The sequence below is a fragment of the Antechinus flavipes genome, chromosome 2 (genome assembly GCF_016432865.1).
Source record: "Antechinus flavipes isolate AdamAnt ecotype Samford, QLD, Australia chromosome 2, AdamAnt_v2, whole genome shotgun sequence".
Taxonomy (NCBI): domain Eukaryota; kingdom Metazoa; phylum Chordata; class Mammalia; order Dasyuromorphia; family Dasyuridae; genus Antechinus; species Antechinus flavipes.
Window position 1 is genome coordinate 324,806,486 of NC_067399.1, and position 18,216 is coordinate 324,824,701.

General features: G+C 35.9%; 1 protein-coding gene across 3 annotated transcripts in view; it reads right to left on the minus strand.

The window, feature by feature from the left end:
• PRPF39 (pre-mRNA processing factor 39) overlaps positions 1-14,611 on the minus strand; it is a 45,470-nt gene extending 30,859 nt beyond the window's left edge. Inside the window, exons 1-4 of one of the 3 annotated variants that reach the window (XM_051977698.1) lie at positions 14,496-14,611; positions 3,220-3,573; positions 2,441-2,566; positions 1,677-1,795 (exon numbers count right to left, since the gene is read on the minus strand). In XM_051977698.1, coding sequence (XP_051833658.1) covers positions 1,677-1,795; positions 2,441-2,566; positions 3,220-3,540 — 566 coding nt within the window. In that variant the 5' untranslated portion in view covers positions 3,541-3,573; positions 14,496-14,611. Of the gene's footprint in view, positions 1-1,676; positions 1,796-1,923; positions 2,087-2,187; positions 2,257-2,440; positions 2,567-3,219; positions 3,574-14,495 lie in introns of those variants that run through there. The other 2 variants (XM_051977699.1, XM_051977700.1) reach the window with 2 other exon arrangements.
• Between the last annotated feature and the right edge of the window lie 3,605 nt (positions 14,612-18,216).

Consider the following 18,216-nt stretch of genomic DNA (forward strand, 5'->3'; position numbering starts at 1 on the left):
TCATTTTTGGAAACAATATGAAATTATGCAAATTACCCAAACATGCCACTGCTACGTATGTATCCAAGGAAGTGACCAAAAAAAAAAAAAAAAAAAAAAGCAAGTAGCAGCAGCTCTATATACTCCAAAATATTTACAGCAGGACTTTGTGATCAAAAAGAACTGGAAATAAACTAGCTGCCCATCAAATGGGGAATGGTTGGACTGTTATATGTAACTGAAATGAAATATTACTGTGCTTATGAAAACCCATAATAAATACAAAGAAGCATGGAAAACTTACATAACGGATGCAAAACTAAGAGGAACCAGGAAAACAATATGCATCTTATCAATGGAAATGGAGAGACTGACCCCCACAAAACAAATGAAATGGAACATTATAAAATTATAAAGAACAAGTTGGACCTCAAACAGAACTACAGTGAACTTCACTGTCCAAACTCCAATCCACCCATACTTTTTTACAGATGGTAACATATCATATCAAATTTTCTCAAAAAAACGGATATATTCTGATAAATTGTAACTTTCTCTTTTTCACTTTAAAAATTCTTTCATATAATTGATGGCTTTCTGTGAAAAGATAGGGAAGAATACATGGCAACAGATAAACAATATAAAAACAAAAGCGATCAATTTTTTGTTTTGTTTTAAGAAATTCAACTATATGATTTCAAAAACAATTCAAGTTTTAATGGCCTATGATTCTATAAATGGATTTTTGTGGGTAAAGCTAGAACATACTAATACTTATACTACTGTGTCTAAAGCAGGGATTCTTAACCCTTTTGGCATGGATCCCTTTGTCAGTCTGCTGAAACCAATAACCCCAGCTTAAAATGTTTTTTACTTCAAAATAAAGGAAATCAACAGAGAAAGAGATAAAGAAACAGACAAGGAACTAAATTATCATTAAAAACACCCAAGATAACAGATATAGAAGGGGATGGACTTGTGATTTCACTGGTATTGGGAATCTCTATGAAATACAACACCTTCTACCAATGAAGGTTGGCACCTTCTTTGCAACTTCTGGATTTAGAGGTTAGATGATAAAGGGTATATTTATATTTATTTGTATTATTTATTATATATTATATTGTATATTATAGATAAATATGAAAATATTTATATTATTTAAAGGAAAATTTAATCTATTATAGGGAGACTGAAAAACTCAAGAGCTGGGGATTCAAAGTGTCCCTTTAAGATATAGACAAAGGTAACAGCAAGATAAATAAGAATATCTGTAAAAACATCAAGTTTATAAGGGTAATTATAAAAGGAGAGATGTCAAAAGTAGAATAAAAAAAATGTAAGAACCTATGATCTGGATCGAGGCAAAGAAGTAATTAGGCAAATCTGATTCCTATTCTTTTCCCACCTTTTTGGAAAGGAGGAGGGAGGGGACAAAGAGAAGAAAAATTAGAATAAGAGCTGATGGGGGGGAAAGAAAGGGGAGAGAACTAGAAGAGAATTTTAGAAAACTCAGTTAAAATAAATTTCTTCAATAAGTAAATCAAGAATTGAATGGAAACTGAAAGGAATTCAACTTTGAATTCCACCTTTATAAAAACTAACCACATGCTGAGACATAAAAAAAATTCAATCAAACAATTAGAAAAGTCCCATCCCATCTCAGGGCAAGAAAATAATATCCGTATTTCACCTACCCTCTTATTGTATTATTTGTCTCAGGATCATCTGGGTCCAATGTTTCTTTTAAGAAGTTTATATAATGAATCCAAAGATCAACACTAAGAGGTATTGCCTGAAGCCCTCGCCGATAAACCTAAGAAGAAAACAACAAACTGTACTTCAAATATTTATTTATTTCTTAAAAGAGAGGCAACACTGTGTTATCCGGTGAACCTTAGAAATACTAATTACTGGAATTTTGTTTAAATAATCTACCATTACCATTTGGGTGGAGGTTGGATAGAACATGGCAATGTTCTGATCCCCACGTGCAGAATCTTGATCTTCAAAGCGCAGCAGTCCCTGCATTCTGACCGGGTTGTGTGGGCAGGCTTTGGGGTACAGACCATAGGGCACAGACCCATTAGAGCATCAATGACAGCGTCTGACCAAAAATGCAATAAGACGTAGCAAATGTGACTAGCAAACCAACTATATTATTTGGAAAATGAGAAATAAATGTAAGTGAGAAAAGCCCTGCCCTACTTGTTAAGCTGCAGTGTAATACAGAGGCTTGCACTGCAAAGCTTGACAAACTGTTGAGGTTTTACGCACCTGCCAACAAAGAGAGAAAATATTAGCTACAAATGCCACAAGAGTGACAAATGCAAATAAAATACCCTATTAAACTATTTGAGCATATATGGTAGGTACTGCCAGCCAAAAAAAAAAAAAAAGTTTTGTTGTTATTTGGCTTACAGTACCTAATGGTATTAACTTCATTCTGTGACGTACGCACCTCATCTGATTGTTTAATGTTGTCATGGCGCTTTTCAAGATCTGCATACTTTTTCCAATAACCATAGCAATATGGGTAGTGTGTAAAAAATTTGTCAAATGCTCTCCTGGCAGCCAGCAAGTGATTCTGATGAGGAGGAAAGGAAAAAAAAAAAAAAAACAGAATTCTTTAAAAAAAAAATCATTTCTTACATGAGAAACACAAACATACTTTTCCAAATAACAAATGCTCACCTAACTAATAAATTTTCATACAAATAAAGGAACAGAATAAAAGAAATATCAACTAATGAGGAAATTATTCCTGAAATTAAATTACTTCCTCAGGTCAGAATTTAGAAAGCAAAAACTGATTCAAAAGTTTTAATTCCAAAGCTAATCCCTATCCCATTAAGTCACCATGCCATGAAACAAGTTTAAAATCTAGAGGATACTGATGACCAAACTTACGCAACTCTCAAAGAGAAGAAATTAAATCTAATTGTGAGCACATTTTAACTTTTAATAACATAACACTTATGTGACAAGTTAGTATTTTTTCTTAGATTTGTTAGATTTCATTCAGTTTCTATTCTTTCCTGCCAAAGTACAAGAATTAGACAAAATCTTTAAGCAAAATTACACTACAAAAATAACATTTTCTTTCATTTTTAAAGTTTTGTTAAGGTTTGAAAATTACTATAAAGCTACACAAAAAATTTTTGTTAAGAATACTTGATTGAAAAAATATTAATATTTTCTATGTATCCCCATTCATCCTTAATTTAAATAATTACTAACCTCCTGTTCTACATATTGCAGCAAATATACCCAGCCAGTAAAATCTTGAAGATTATTTTCTACAGTTTTCCAAAACTTTTCATATTCTGGAGGAAATTGTGCTTCAGTGTCTGTCACCGGTAGTTCTACATTTGAAATTTCATTTTCCTCTGTGTTTTCTTCATTCACATTGGGAGAGCCATCAGGTGACTGTTCCATCTCTATAACGTTCATAATCTCAGTACTGAAATCACTGGGCTGCTCTATGGCTACCTCAGAACCATTGCTTGCATTGCCATTGCTAGAACTGCTATATTCATCCATGTGAGCAGAATTCTGCATAGCTGTTGGTGTTGTCTTCTATTAAACAATAACCTGTGAAAACATACAATAAAAATTACCATCTCCCAAAAGAAAAAAAAGAAAAACACAACATGCAGACAACACTCTTCAAGTAGTCTACTTAAATGCAAAAAAAAAAAAATCTACAACTTCAAGGAACTTAACAACAATTTGTCCATAACTATTTATGGTTTTCTATGGAATTGTTTATACACCATATAAGATTAACTTCAGCAATTGGGTATCTCAAAAGAAAGACTGAGGCACAGTTGAGTATTATCGATTCTAAAAAGTAAAATCGCTTAGGAAAAGGTAAATAAAAGTAATTATGTTATACAAATGAGGGGCAGAGGAAGAACAGAGGCATTTGAGGGGGAGAGAAGGACTGGAGTTCTGAAAACCTACTCACATCACACTACATATTATAAAGTGGGGAGTGAGGGGGAATGAATGAAGGGAGAAAAAACAAAGGGTGAGGGAAGAAGATAAGGGAAAGATCCATGGGTGGGCGGAAGATTAAGTAATAGCAAGACAAGTTAAGGAGCAGAAGAGTTAGCAGGGATAGGAAAGAGGAGAAATACATAAATACAACAAGGATTAGAAATAGAATTTATTAAAAACAAAAAAGTGCGGCTGGTAATCATTCATCTTAGACAAAATCAAACTTTCTATATCCTCGTATCTCACTACTCATACATACCTCTTAATTCAATCCCTTGCTGACTATTGTGGTGGCTTCCTAATTCGTTTCCTTGCCACCTAAAACCTCTTCTGCTTCAATCCATCTTTTACAAAGCTGCCAAGATGATTTTTTTTTAAGTGCATCTTATTAACAGCCCATATGCTTAAGCAATCATATCACTCTCTTATTCAATAAAACTCCAGTGGTTCTTTATTAGCTCCAGGATAAAATATAAACTCCATTGTTCAAAGCTCTTCCCAACTTGAAGCTTTTTTACATTACTCCTCTTCATGAACTCTACATATACATTAAGCATTCCATTTCCCTGAGGAATTTAAATATGGAAAACAATGATCCTCTGGGTAAACCACTTTTTTTGGGGGGGAAAGGGGAGAGGAGTTATTAAAAGGAAAAATGAAAGAATAGTAAAAGGAATATACAAGTGCAGGAAGTCAAATCAATAAGTATTTATTACATGCTTATTATGTGCCAGCATAAGCTCAAGAGAAAAAAAAGCCAAAAGTTCCTGCCTCCTAGCTCATAATTTAATTCCCTGCAAGATATCCATATATACCAATTAATACATAGACATATATATGTATGCACATAAGATAAACTGCAAATGAGAGAAGGCACTAACATTAAGGAGGATCAGGAAAAGTTTCTTACTGAAGACAAGAATTTTTAACTATACTTTAGAGAAGGGGGAATAAGTGAATGAAGAGAAAGAACTACAGGCATAAAGAACATCCAATGGGGGGAAAAAAAATGCAAGGAGGTGGGAAATGGGATCTCTTGTATAAGAAACACTAAGGACTCCCCACTTATTGATTACAAAGTACATGGAAGAGAATAAGATATAAGTACACTGAAAAGGTAGGAAGGGGCCAGGTCATGAAGGATTCTAAAAAGATTTTTATATTTATTTTGGTAGCTTTAGGATGCAACTGGAAATAGTGAATTGGGGAGAGAGGGGATCAAAAAAGAGAAAGAAGGAGGTGGAACTTGCAATTTCTTATATTGAGGTACATAAGAACAGCATACTAACATGTAAGGAGTAGGACCAGCCACCAGATGAATCTCACTCATATGAAGCAAAGAAAAGTTGAATGAATGTGCATAACAGTTTAATGTAGAACTATAACATACTCAACAAGGACTTAAGCAAGGAGGATGTTAAGAGGAAGGAAAACAACAGCAGAAACAACAAGCAAAATTCATTTCTTGCTTTTAAAAGGGAACAGAAAGGAATCCCCACAAAAGGGAGGGATTGCCCATCAACTGGGGAAATGACAATAAATTTTAATAGATGAACAGAATATTATTGTACTATAAGAAATAACAAAACATGATTTCAAAGAATCCTGGGTAAAAATAAATTATCAAGAGTAAAATGAGCAGAACCAAATAGTTTGTAAAAAAGGTAGCAATTTTTGTTTTTCTTCCCAGATTATTTTTACCTTCTAAATCCAATTTTTCTTGTGTAGCAAGACAACTGTAAAATATGTATACATATATTGTATTTAACATATACTTTAACATATTTAACATGTATGGGACTACCTGCCATCTAGGGGAGAGGGTGAAGGGAAGGAGGGGAAAAGTTGGAACAGAAGTTTTTGCAAGGGTCAGTGTTGAAAAATTACCCATGCATATGTTTTGTTAATAAAAAGTTATAATTTTTTTAATAGGTAGCAATATAGTAAAGAAAAACAAACTCTGAATGACCTAATTCTGAACAATGCAATGATCAATCAGGTCTCCATCTTAAACATCTTTAATTTTTAATTCCAAAAAAGTGTAGAATAAATCATCTAAATATGGCTTCAAAAATTATATTAAATAAAATTTCTGTAAGTAAACACATCTTACAATACATGTAATTGTAATTACATTGTAATGTATTGTAATACATTGCCCTGGAACTGTGATTTCATTGGCACAGGATACAAAAAGAAAACAGCCTCTACTTTCTATAACAAGCCTAGTTCTACAATTTATATTCTTGTGAGTTTCCTGGGGCACTGAGAGGTTAAGGGATTTGAAGAGATTCACAAAGCTAGTATGTTTAAGAGATGGAACACCAAATCAAGCATTACTGACTGGGGCCAGCTCTAACTTCAAAAAAAGAAAAAAAGAATCTTAAGCAATTGTCAATAAAAGATATTTGGTGAGAAGTGCAACAGGGGGTAACAGATTTGGAAATTGGGTTTTAGTTGCTGTTAAGCCAGAATACTTAGCTAGCTATTCAGAAACTAACAGGCCAAACAGTAATCCTAAATCATTCTTGATTTTATGTACTTCCTTTCTAATATCTATGAATAGAAAATATGACTCAATGATAGGATGAAAAGGGAAAAAATAATTAGCATTAACTTGTACATAGCACAATTATATTATATACCCATTTTAGTTTACATCTAGTTTGACTCACATAGATCCTAGCAAAGTTCCAGGAAAGATTGGCCATTAAACGATGATTTTTTAAAGTTGATTTATATTTTTATTTCTTTTGTTAAATGTGTAGGACAGGTACTAGATCCCCTTAAAACAAACTGACTAGGCATCTTCAGATACAAAGAGGAAGCAGCTGCGCAGACCCAGAGAGCCTCTCAAGCTCCCATCTCCCAGCATTGTGCCTGGCCAGCCAGAAATAGTGAATTTAGTTAAATAGCAAAATACTCAAATCTTTTCATAGGACGGACTGAAAAAACATTGACCAATGTCAGCAATGCTGTCTTACTTGCTGTGGTTCATGTCATTTCCTGAAGCTTAGGTCTAGGGTCTGACCTTTCTCCTGCCCTATAAACCTCCAAGATTTGGAGGTCTATGATAGGCCTATTGGTCTATGGTGTGATCTATTCCATCTCACTGACTTTGAGAAATCTTCATCTGGTTCCATTCATAATATTTCCCAATTACATTTCTTTTAAAATTTATTTTCAGTTCTGAATTTTCTCCATCTATCCAGCCCATTCTCTACTCATTGAGAAGGCAAGGAAAAAAAAAGAGGAAAAGATATGCTATTATACATCTGAAATAATGCAAAACCTTTCCACTTTAGCCATGTTGAAAAAGAAAAAAGAAAAAAAAAAAAAAAGAATAAGCATTCTTTAATAAGCACTCATAAAGAGTTTTCCCTGGAGATGGATAACAGTTTTTCATCTTGAGTCTTCAAAAGTGCCACGAAATCACTGTAATTGTTACAATATTGCTAATACTATGTATAATAGTTCTGCTCATATCACTTTCAGCACAACTCTTAACAAGTTTTCTGAAACCACACACCTTAATATTTCATCACAATCATATACTACAACTTCTTCAGGCACTTCCCAATCATTGCCTCAGTTTCCAATTCTTTGTTAATACATACAAAAAAGAATTCAGATAAATATTTTTATATGTATGGGTCCTTTTCTTTGATTTCTATGAGATACAGCTCTACGAATGGTACTGCTGGGTCAAATAATCCGTAGCTTTATTGCCCCTTGGGCATAGTTCCAAATCAAACAATATAATTTTATAAATATAACATGCATTGTTCCAAAAGGGAACTCTGCTTCTACAATATTTTCTACAATTTTCTACATTAAATAAAAACAAATACCAAGCAGAAAAATGAAGGGTCTCTAAAAAATCTTTTCTCCATAGCACCTTAAGAAAACAAAAAAAAAAAAACCTTTTAAGGTAATGATGCTATTTTTATGACTTCACAATCACGATATTTTCTTCCTTTTGCCTCAAGGAGAAAAACATGACAAATTCCATTATAGAGATACTGAGTTTTAGAAGCTCAGACATTTAGACTGAGATGTTCACCAGGTTTTGAAGAACTAGATTTCAGAAGAAAAACCAGGTTTCTAAGTCATCTGAAAGGACAATTGAACCAGTACTAAAACAAAAATTTCTTCTAAAACATACCCATCCAGGTAATGGTTATCCATCTAGTCTTTGCAAGAAAAAGGCTTTTAATTTCTCACAAGGTAGCCCATTCCATTTTTGGATAACCATTATTTAATCTTTTTTTTTTCCCAAAGAGGACCAAGGGCATCACAGGGATGATGACTTGACTTGTTCACAAGTGAGAGCTGAAATCCAGGTATTGACCTTAAAGATGAATGAGTAGCCCTAATAAGGGCGTGGAAAGCTCTCATACCTGAGGTTCTAGTCCTCCTTGAACGTGACACTTTAATTACAGGTAGGGCAGAAAAATGATAAAAGTGCATACAGTGCTAAGCCTGAAATCAGGAACACTCCTTTTCCTGAGTTCAAACCTGATCTCGGACACTTATTAACTGGGTGACGATGGAAAAGTCATCTAACCCTGTTTGTCTCCATTTCCCCATCTATAAAATCATCTGTAGAAGAAAATGGAAAACCATTCTAATTATCTTTGCCAAGAAAACCCCAAATAGGGTCATAATGAGTCAGACATGACTGGACAACAAATAATTATAGTTGAGGGCAGAATTCCTAAGGATGTGGCATCTTATAAATCCCAAATATGAACAATTAATGTTAAAAAAGATAGAATATAAAAACCATATATCATAATGATTTAAAATTATAACGTTATGTTCAAACTAAACAGAGCTCATTTAATCATTAAAGCCAATTTAATGAGTTTAATTAATTTAATAATTAAATCCCAAATGAAATATATTATCTCATTTGAGTTTCATACACCTGTGAGGTATGTCCACCTTTACCAATGAGGAAACTTAGGCCTAGAGACCTTAATTAACTTACCCATTGTCTCACAATAAATATGAAGGAATCTAAACCCAAGCTGGACTCCAAGTCCAAAATTGTCCACTCTACCACATTATCCAAACTAACATAGCATGTGATAGAAACACAAACTCCTTTTGTATGGTACAAGAGAAATAACACTGGACTTGCAGTTAGAGGTTGTTTTTTGGAATCACAACCATACTACATGTATACAAGTCCATGAACATATCATGACATCTTGTTATGGGCCAGAACTCTGAAACAAGGATTCTTACAAGATGTTAAGTCAGTGGAATTGATGAGACCATGGTTATCTAGTTTAGCATGATGCTTAATAGTTCTCTAAATTCAGTATGATTGATTTAATCTTACAACAAATAATGGTTTCCTAGTGATATGATGATTGGTTTATACTCAGTATACAGCATATAAGCCTCATTTAAGAGCTAGGAAAGACAAGCAGACTGTAGGCTGAAGCACAAGCCTATGGACTTCACACCCTGGGGTGGTAGACCTGTCCTGCATTTTCTCCACTGAAACTAAGATTGCAGAAGGCCTCTAAAAAAGCTAGCTAAAGCCCCAGGCAAGGAGACAAGATTTTGAAGGAGACAATAAAGGATTTGGACTTTAGCAGCTAGCTATTCTTGTGGTCATTACTCTACTGAAACAAAGGCTGCCCCAAGACCTCCAGAAACCCCCCAAGAACACTACATTTCTCTCCATATTCTCCTGAAAATGTGGGTTCAAATGACTAATGACAAACACTCACATAAGGTCGTTTTAGTTCTCTCCTACTCCAAGACTAGAAGCCAAGTGTCTTGACTTATGTTCCAAAGCTCTAGTGTATCAATGAGGCTCTTGTATTTGCAGTATTCTTATAAAGTATATATTGTATACACTAATAATTTTTTTCCCTGAGTCAATTGGGATTAAATGACTTGCCCAGGGTCACACAGCTAGGCAGTAGTAAGTGTCTGAGGCTCAGGTCCTCCTGACTTCAGGGCCAGTGCTCTATCCACCGTGCCATTTACCTGCCTGTGTATACACTAATTATAAGAGAGATCTCAAGGTACAGGGGAAAAAAAGGATACATCTTAGGGAACCACATGAGAATGGTTTGCAAAATTAGTTAAGTATCAGTCTTGTCAACTGTATCCACAGAACAGGTCTTGCATTTGCCCATTTCTTTCTATATACTACAATCAACCTAGTCCCATCCTCCATCACTTGAACCATCATAGCAACCTCCAACTAAATATCACCTAAATCTCTTAATGAGCAGGCTCAAACCAGTCTTTCCAGGTGGACTTCACATTAATCCCCTTCAAAGACTCTATTAGTCAAACTGGTTTACTTGTTCTTTCTTCTACATATTTTGTTCTGTTAATAAACATGTCCCCCTGCCTAGAATATGCTCCCTTAAGCTCTAGTTTTCTTCAAAGTTTAGCTCAAATGCTACTCATCTTTTTTTTCGTATTTCCCCCATTAGTATTTCCTTTTCCATCCATTCCCAAATTATTTTAAATTTCATTCGAATATATATTCTATTTATCTGTAGATAAACTATATCCTTCAGGATAAAGTTAAATTTATTAAGGTGAGTACTGTTAAAATTTTTGTCTATGCATCTTTGATGAGATAAAACTCTGGTTGACCTGAGACAGCCCTGTAAAGTTATATAAAATTACCAACAAAAAGTTATACCAACTCAAATGGTCTAATATCCTCTGGAGACAGGAAGATGAGTCTTCAGAAAATGTCTCCTTTCATATACAAACTCAAATGGTCTTGCATACAGAATGTCCATTCTTAGACTCATGTATAAAATGGGTCTTCAGAAAATGTCTTTTTGCAAATCACTTCTCTCTTGAGAATGATACTGACGGCCAAGGAAGTCTTTCTCTTGGTGCCTCTTTAACAATAAAAGCTTTTTATCACAGCCTTTGAGTTTAGCGAATTTCTTTCGCTTCGAACTCTAGCCTTAGAGAACAAGGAAACCCTCACCATTCCTGCCACACCTCTCTTCTTTCAGTATCCTGTCCTTATCATCCTCTCCCTTCCTTACACTAAATATCCTGATGAAAAATAGGTATTTAATAAATGCTTGTTAAATTGTAAATGTGTACTTCAAATGTTTTCTATAGTATAATAAATTTTTCTATAGTATATTTTCTATAGTATAATAAATTTGATCTACCTAAAAAATAAGTTAGCCATGACAAATACTAAGTTTTGATTCAACAAAAACTGTCATAATTTAGAATTTTAAGGAGTTTTTTGGAATGATTTGAATGACTCACATTTCTGTAAAAAATGGAGAGAAAAAGGAGAGGAAACATCCATTTTCTCTGGGAAATTTTCCTTGTAACTAATAAAAAGATCCCACAAATCGTATCACTATTATTTTCAGAAGTAGTTTTTGCAACATTTAAATATTAGAAGACATCAGTAAGGACTGGTTGTCAGGAAATAAAGCTTTTTAGTCCTAGGGCTGATATCAACTTTTTAAACTTAAGTTTTCTAAATTTGTAATCTCAATGAAAAGTGTAGGAATAAATTTAAAAAATGAGAACCACAAGTATTAGGTATAGAAATTTTTTTTTAAAGAGCTAAATTGCATCAGCTTGTACTCTTAAAACTTCCAGATTATTTTTGGTCAAGTTACTTGTTAGGAGTGATTAAAATACAGCTTAGGTTAATAAAGAAAGGCTAAGCAAAGCCTTTAAGATCCTCTGATAACAACTGAAATTTAACCAATGTGTGAATAACGAATGTACCAAATAGGGGATCAGAAACAATCCTGAATGGCTCAGTTGTTGACGTACATTAACTTCATTAATTTAAATTATAAGGAAATACATTAAATTAGTGCAACAAAGCCTGGAAACATACATCTATGAAACAAAAGTACAGAATAGAACTTACAGAAAAAGTTACTTTAAATTAAGTTATAAATATACAGATAAAAGAAGTAATCAGCCTTTGATGCCTTAAAAAAATTTAAATAACTATCTAAAATAATTCTATAATTTAGCAAGACATACAATTTTTTTTAAACAAGGACCCATTGCTACTATCCATAAAAAGAAATTTGTTTCCATAAAGTTAGAATTGCATTATCTTTTTTCCCTAGATAATTATCTTTAAGTCTACTAGTAATGCTGCTATGGACAACCTCAGAAGGAGAAAATTGATTCTTCCTGTCTCAAGTATTACATCTCAGTTATGGGACATCAATCTTTTACCTCCCCTATTATCCCTATAATCTATTTTTATAGAGTTGATTATAGGATTCATAAAAGTCTAAAAAGACCTCTACTTCTTAACTGCCATTTTATCTTTATTAAAGGATACACAGGGAAAAGTTCCGCACCTCAGAAAACATATAAAGTTAAAAGTAATTCCAAGTTAGCAGCTTTACATATAGTAGCATGTAATAAGTACTTTAAAAGCCTTTTCATTCCACTCACTTAGAGCACTAAGAAATTAAATGATTTGCCCAAGGTTACATACTACAAGAGGCACTAGTGTGAAGCAAAATATCGATTCTACTATCGAAACTGCCCAACTTGTTGACCTGTTAATAAGGAAACATTACTTTTTAACTTAAAAAATTCTCACTAGATCCTACCACCCTCCTCAAGTTATCCTTATTATTTATTTCCCCTCCATTTACCAAGCTCCTGAAATAAATGACATTCATTACTTTGACTTCTCTTACTTCTCCACCTCAGTTGAAACTTTCTCTAAATGATCTCAATTCCCAAATTTGACAGTGTTTTCTCAATCCTGACCCCTAACATCTATGTATGACATTTGACGATATTAAATCATCCTCTCAGTTCTGGTTATTCTTTTCCTTGCTTACCTAAATCCTATTCAGTCCCCTTAGCTAGATTATCATTCACTTTGTATTCCAGCTTTAAGTATATCTTAAGGCTCTGTCCTAGGACTTTTTCCTTTTCCCTCTACTGTCTCTCATGAAGCAGCTCCCTCTAGGTTTAATTCCTATGCAGAAGATTCCTAGATCTATATAGTTAGTTCAAGTCTTTCCTGGGATCCAGTCTCATAAATAATTTATTGAACATTTCAAACTGAATGTTCCATGTAAGTATCTTGAATCCAAAAAATTCAAAACAGAAAAGATCTTTTCCCCAGAAACATAATCAACTTCTAGACTTCCCTATTTCCTAGTGAGGTCATCATCATTTTTATAGGTACCCAAGGCTTTTTAAAACTCTGGTGTCATGCTCAACTCCTCAATTCTCCAGACCCCACAACTCAATAGTTACCAAATCTTGTCCTTTGTATCTCCAAAAACATGTCCCACATCTGCTAAATTCTATCCAAATACACTATTGCTATTCTAGTTCAAGTCCTTATCAATTCAAAATCTAATCGGTTTTACCTGTCTCAAGTCTGGTCTCATCCTTACCCTCACTTTCAATCCACTCTTCATACAACTAAAATTTTTCCTAAAAAGCAAGATCCAAATATGTTACTTCCCATTAATGAAGAGACTGTAGTGATTTCCTATTATTTCTAGAATAAAATATAAACTCTCTTGCCTGGCAAAAGCCCTTAAAATCTTGTCCCAATCCTTCCAAACCTAACATCCTTCATAATGGACACTCACCTGTCTCCCATGCTTAAAAAGCTCAATTCCCTCACTTGTGACTCTCATAACGTCTAATTTCCTTAAAGACACCCAACTTAAAAGCTCCACTTTTAACACGAAGCCTTTCCTGATCCCTCCTCTCAAATAATAGTATTCTCCTCAAAAAACCTTTTCCTATTTATAAAACGTATTGTTTCTTCCCTTCATATCCTACCCACCACTGAATGCAAACTTCCTGAGAGGATAGATTTTCATTTGTCTTTATCGCCAACAGAACCCAGCACAATTCCTAGCATATATTAGACACTTACTAGAGGGTTTGTCTTGCAAAGTGGAAATGAAAAACACTGAGGCTGGTTCTGAAATTATCAGGAAGAAAAGTTAGTCTTCAAGCTGACTACTGCCCATTTAAGGTGCAGGGACTGAGCACAGTGCCTGACACCACAATAAGATGTTTAATGTGCTTGTAGAATGCCTTGATAGAAGGATTTTCTATATCCTGGAAGAGTAATTAAGACTTAGCAGTGTAGGACTCTCCAGGATCCTTATCTCCCAGTCCGGATTGCCTTCAAATTTGATTAGGAAGGGGCGCAAGAATGGCTATCTGGAGAAATTCGCCTAACCTCGTGGTGCCAAGTTCCAGGTTAAATATGAAAGAGCCGGCCCTCGTGGAAAAGCCCGCGGAGCTGCAATCGGGCAGACAGAGGAAGGGAGGGGCCTTGAGGGGCGGTGGGGGGAGCAGTAGCAGTGGGAGCTTCGGGCGCCAAGTCCGGACCAGGCCGCAAGGGCCTGTGGGGTGGGGGTGGGGAGGTGGAGTTAGGCCCAGGACAGAGACAAACCAAACTAGGCCTTATTCCCGAGAAATCAGCCGCCGGCACTCTACTCGCGTTTCTACCACGCCGCCCGACCCGCACTAACCTTGAGCTGGAAGCCGTTCAATGCCATTAAGGAGAGACTCGGGCCTGGCTCCCCACAAAACGAGCCCAGACAGCCACGTCTGCAGCGGTCGCAGCGGCTTCTGCTACTGCGGCTGCGGTGGCTCCCGAGCGCCCCGCCCACGACACGCAAAGAGCTCAGAGCGCATGCGTCCGCGTCCCCCTCGCGGGCAGGCTGGGTCACGTGTCTTCGCGCCGCACTCCACCCTCTCTGGCGCGTCCACCTGGGCTGGAGCTTGCGAGGCTCCTGGGAGTACCGCCTCCCTCTGCAAAGCCAGACTGTTCTTGACACGCTCTTGCTAATCTCACCTGAGTGGAGCGCCGGAATCCCCCGCACCTGGCGCCCCACTGACCCCAATGCGTTCCTCCTGCTCTCTTCCCGCCTCACCTAGACTGGGCCGGCGAAACCCCAGAAGCTGGCACTACGCTGTAAGCGTACTTAGTGAACGTGTAAAGGACTCTACTATGTGCTCAGCCTTGAGAAAAAACAAAAACAAACAAAACGATCCTTGCTCTCAGGGAGCTCACAGTACACTATAGTTTTCTTTGCCCAAATTTCAACACTAGAGGATAGGGATTTCTTTTTTAACTCGAACCAGCGCGTAGACTTAGCGGCTATGAGTGTCATGTAATGTTGCTATTTCCTAGGGAGAAAAAATACATCTGTCGTGATAACAACTTTTTGTCATATTCTGGGAATGTAAATTTAATTGCTGAAACTGGATTTGTACCTTTTAGTACAATACTCAGAAGGGCTTTCTCCAATTTTATCCCCCACTTAAAAGCTGGAGAAACTCCTGCTCTCCAAACTGAATACACGTTAGTTTTATTTGGAGTTTTGAGGTGGAAATTAGTAGATCTTAAATGTTCAGAGGGTAGTGAACTTTTGCATTTAATCTAATCCACTTTATTTTACAAAGGAGAAAATTTGAGATGAAAATTAAGTGATTTATTCAAGGTCACTTAAGGGATAATAAATCCAATTACTTTAAATCTCAGACAAGCAAAAATATCTCAATGAATTGCTTCGAATTTCAACAAACAGAAATCTTTTAATATGTGAAGAATAAAGGGGATTGTAATTCGTCTTCTCCCACTTTCCACTTTTTTGATTGTTCTGTCGTGTCTGACTCCAGGTGATCCCCATCACCTTGACATGCCAGGCTCTTCTCTCCTTTACCCTCTCGTGAAATTTGTCCAAGCCCACGTGTGCTATTTTTGTAACTATCTACTTCATACTCTGCCATCTCCTTTTCCTTTTGCCTTCAATCTTTCCCAGCATCAGCGTCTTCCCATGAGTGGGGACAAAATATTAAAGCTTCAGCGATGTATTTGATCTTTCATAGAAAAGCCTGAATTAACTTTAAAGTATTGACTGATTTTGATGAAGTCCTGGGTAGTTAGGTGGGCATTATCAGAGAAAGCCTGAAGCACTAATAGGCTTATTAACATTCCCTGGGGTTAGCAGGAAGGGATTTAATGGTATCACCTCAGTGAGCATTTTGTTCTTAAGTAGATCTTTTGTTCAAGTGGAAGGTCAATTAAAGTTCCACTCCAGGTGGAGTCTCTAACAACTCTATCTTTACTTGTCCAATCAGAAAGCCAAGTTATGGTGGCAAACTCGGGAGGTTATGTTTCCCCTATAAAAATCAGCTTGATGGACTTGGCTCTTTTCATCTATAAGGTGATTCAAGCCAATTCCAACAGATTCGGGATATAGAGAGTCATCTACATCCAAACAGAGTACTATGAAGACTGAATAGATCACAACTTAGTATTTTCACCTTTTTTCTGGTTGTTGTTTACTTGCTTATTTTTTTCTTTCTCATTTTTCCCTTTGATCTGATTTTTCTTGTGCAGAATGATAAATGTGGAAATGTGTTTAGAATAATTGCACATGTTCAACCTATGTTGGATTATTTGCTGCATAGAGGAAGGAGGAGAAAGGAAGAGAGAAAAATTTGGAACACAGGATTTTGCAAGGGTGAATGTTGAAAATTAACTTTGCATATATTTTTAAAAATAAAAAGCTATTATTGTTTAAAAAAAAAATCAGCCCATGTGTACATCTCTGCTAAATCTCTCTTAAAACTAGTCCACAAATCAATTGTATAATCCCCTTCCCTTGCTAACTCCCTTTTGCAGTTAGTCTGCTAAATTCTATGGATTTAACCTGCCAATCACTGGCTAACTCCCACCTTATACTGAATTCCCTTTAATGGTGTTATGTGAATTTAGGAAAGGTTCGGATTTGGGCCTATAAATGACACTTTCTGACTCAGTTTAAGCGAAAGTAAAATTTAATTATACAATACACAGAATAGATTGCCTACAATAACAACCAATTCAGTGAATAATACATAAAAGACAAAGAAAAAGGAGAAATATGATTAAAATGTAAAGCATCACCCATTTGAAGGAGCACCATCTCTAAGTTGCAATTCTTAAGTTGCAGCAGGCTGGGAAACCTCGAATGAACAGCCTTTGAGTTCCGAATGGGGAGCATCACCCATTTGAAGGAGCACCATCTCTAAGTTGCAATTCTTAAGTTGCAGCAGGCTGGGAAACCTCGAATGAACAGCCTTTGAGTTCCGAATGGGGAGAGATTCCAGGTGGGTGAGGTTCCAACTGGCCTGAATTTATAGTGCTTGAAAACAAAGTCAGCACAGAGCCAACTTGCTTACATATAGAAAGTTAGGTATAGGAGAAGGAAATGCCAGATGGGCTTTCAAGATATGACTTGATTAATGTAGATGTCAGAGACGGGGCCAACCTTCACTGACATCATTGTGTCCCACGGAATGGCTAGTTCCTGGGATTGTGGAAATGAAGCCAAACACATGTGGCATGTTCCCGGTCTCATAGGGTTAAAGAAAGACTAGGTTCCCATGGAGAGAGTCACATTCTTGAAATGGTTTGAAATGAATTTACTAATAAGAAGGCATTTCTTATTCAAATGGCCTCTTCTTTGCAGTTAATTGTGAGTTCTAGAAAATTTCTCTTTCTCCTTATTAATTCTTAAAAACCCCTTTCCTTACTATGCTCAAAAAGTTATCAAACTGTGCATACCCTTTGATCCAGCAGTGTTATTACTGGGCTTATATCCCAAAGAGATCTTAAAGAAGGGAAAGGGACCTATAAGTGCAAGAATGTTTGTGGTAGCCCTCTTTGTAGTGGCCAGAAACTGGAAACTGAATGGATGCCCATCAATTAGAGAATGGCTGAATAAATTATGGTATATGAATGTTATGGAATATTATTGTTCTGTAAGAAATGACCAACAGGATGATTTCAGAAAAACCTGGAGAGACTTACATGAACTGATGCTGAGTGAAATGAGCAGAACCAGGAGATCATTATATACTTCAACAACAATACTATATGATGATCAATTCTGATGGAGGTGGCCCTCTTCAACAATGAGATGAACCAAATCAGTTCCAATAGAGCAGTAATGAATTGAACCAGTTACACCCAGAAAAAGAACTCTGGGAAATGAGTATGAACCACTACATAGAATTCCCAATCCCTCTATTTTTGTCCGACTGCATTTTTGATTTCCTTTACAAGTTAATTGTCTGATTCTTTTTGTACAGCAAAATAACTGTATGGACAAATATACATATATTGTATTTAACATATACTTTAGCATATTTAACATGTATCAGTCAACCTGCCATCTGGGGAAAGGGGTGGGGGGAAGG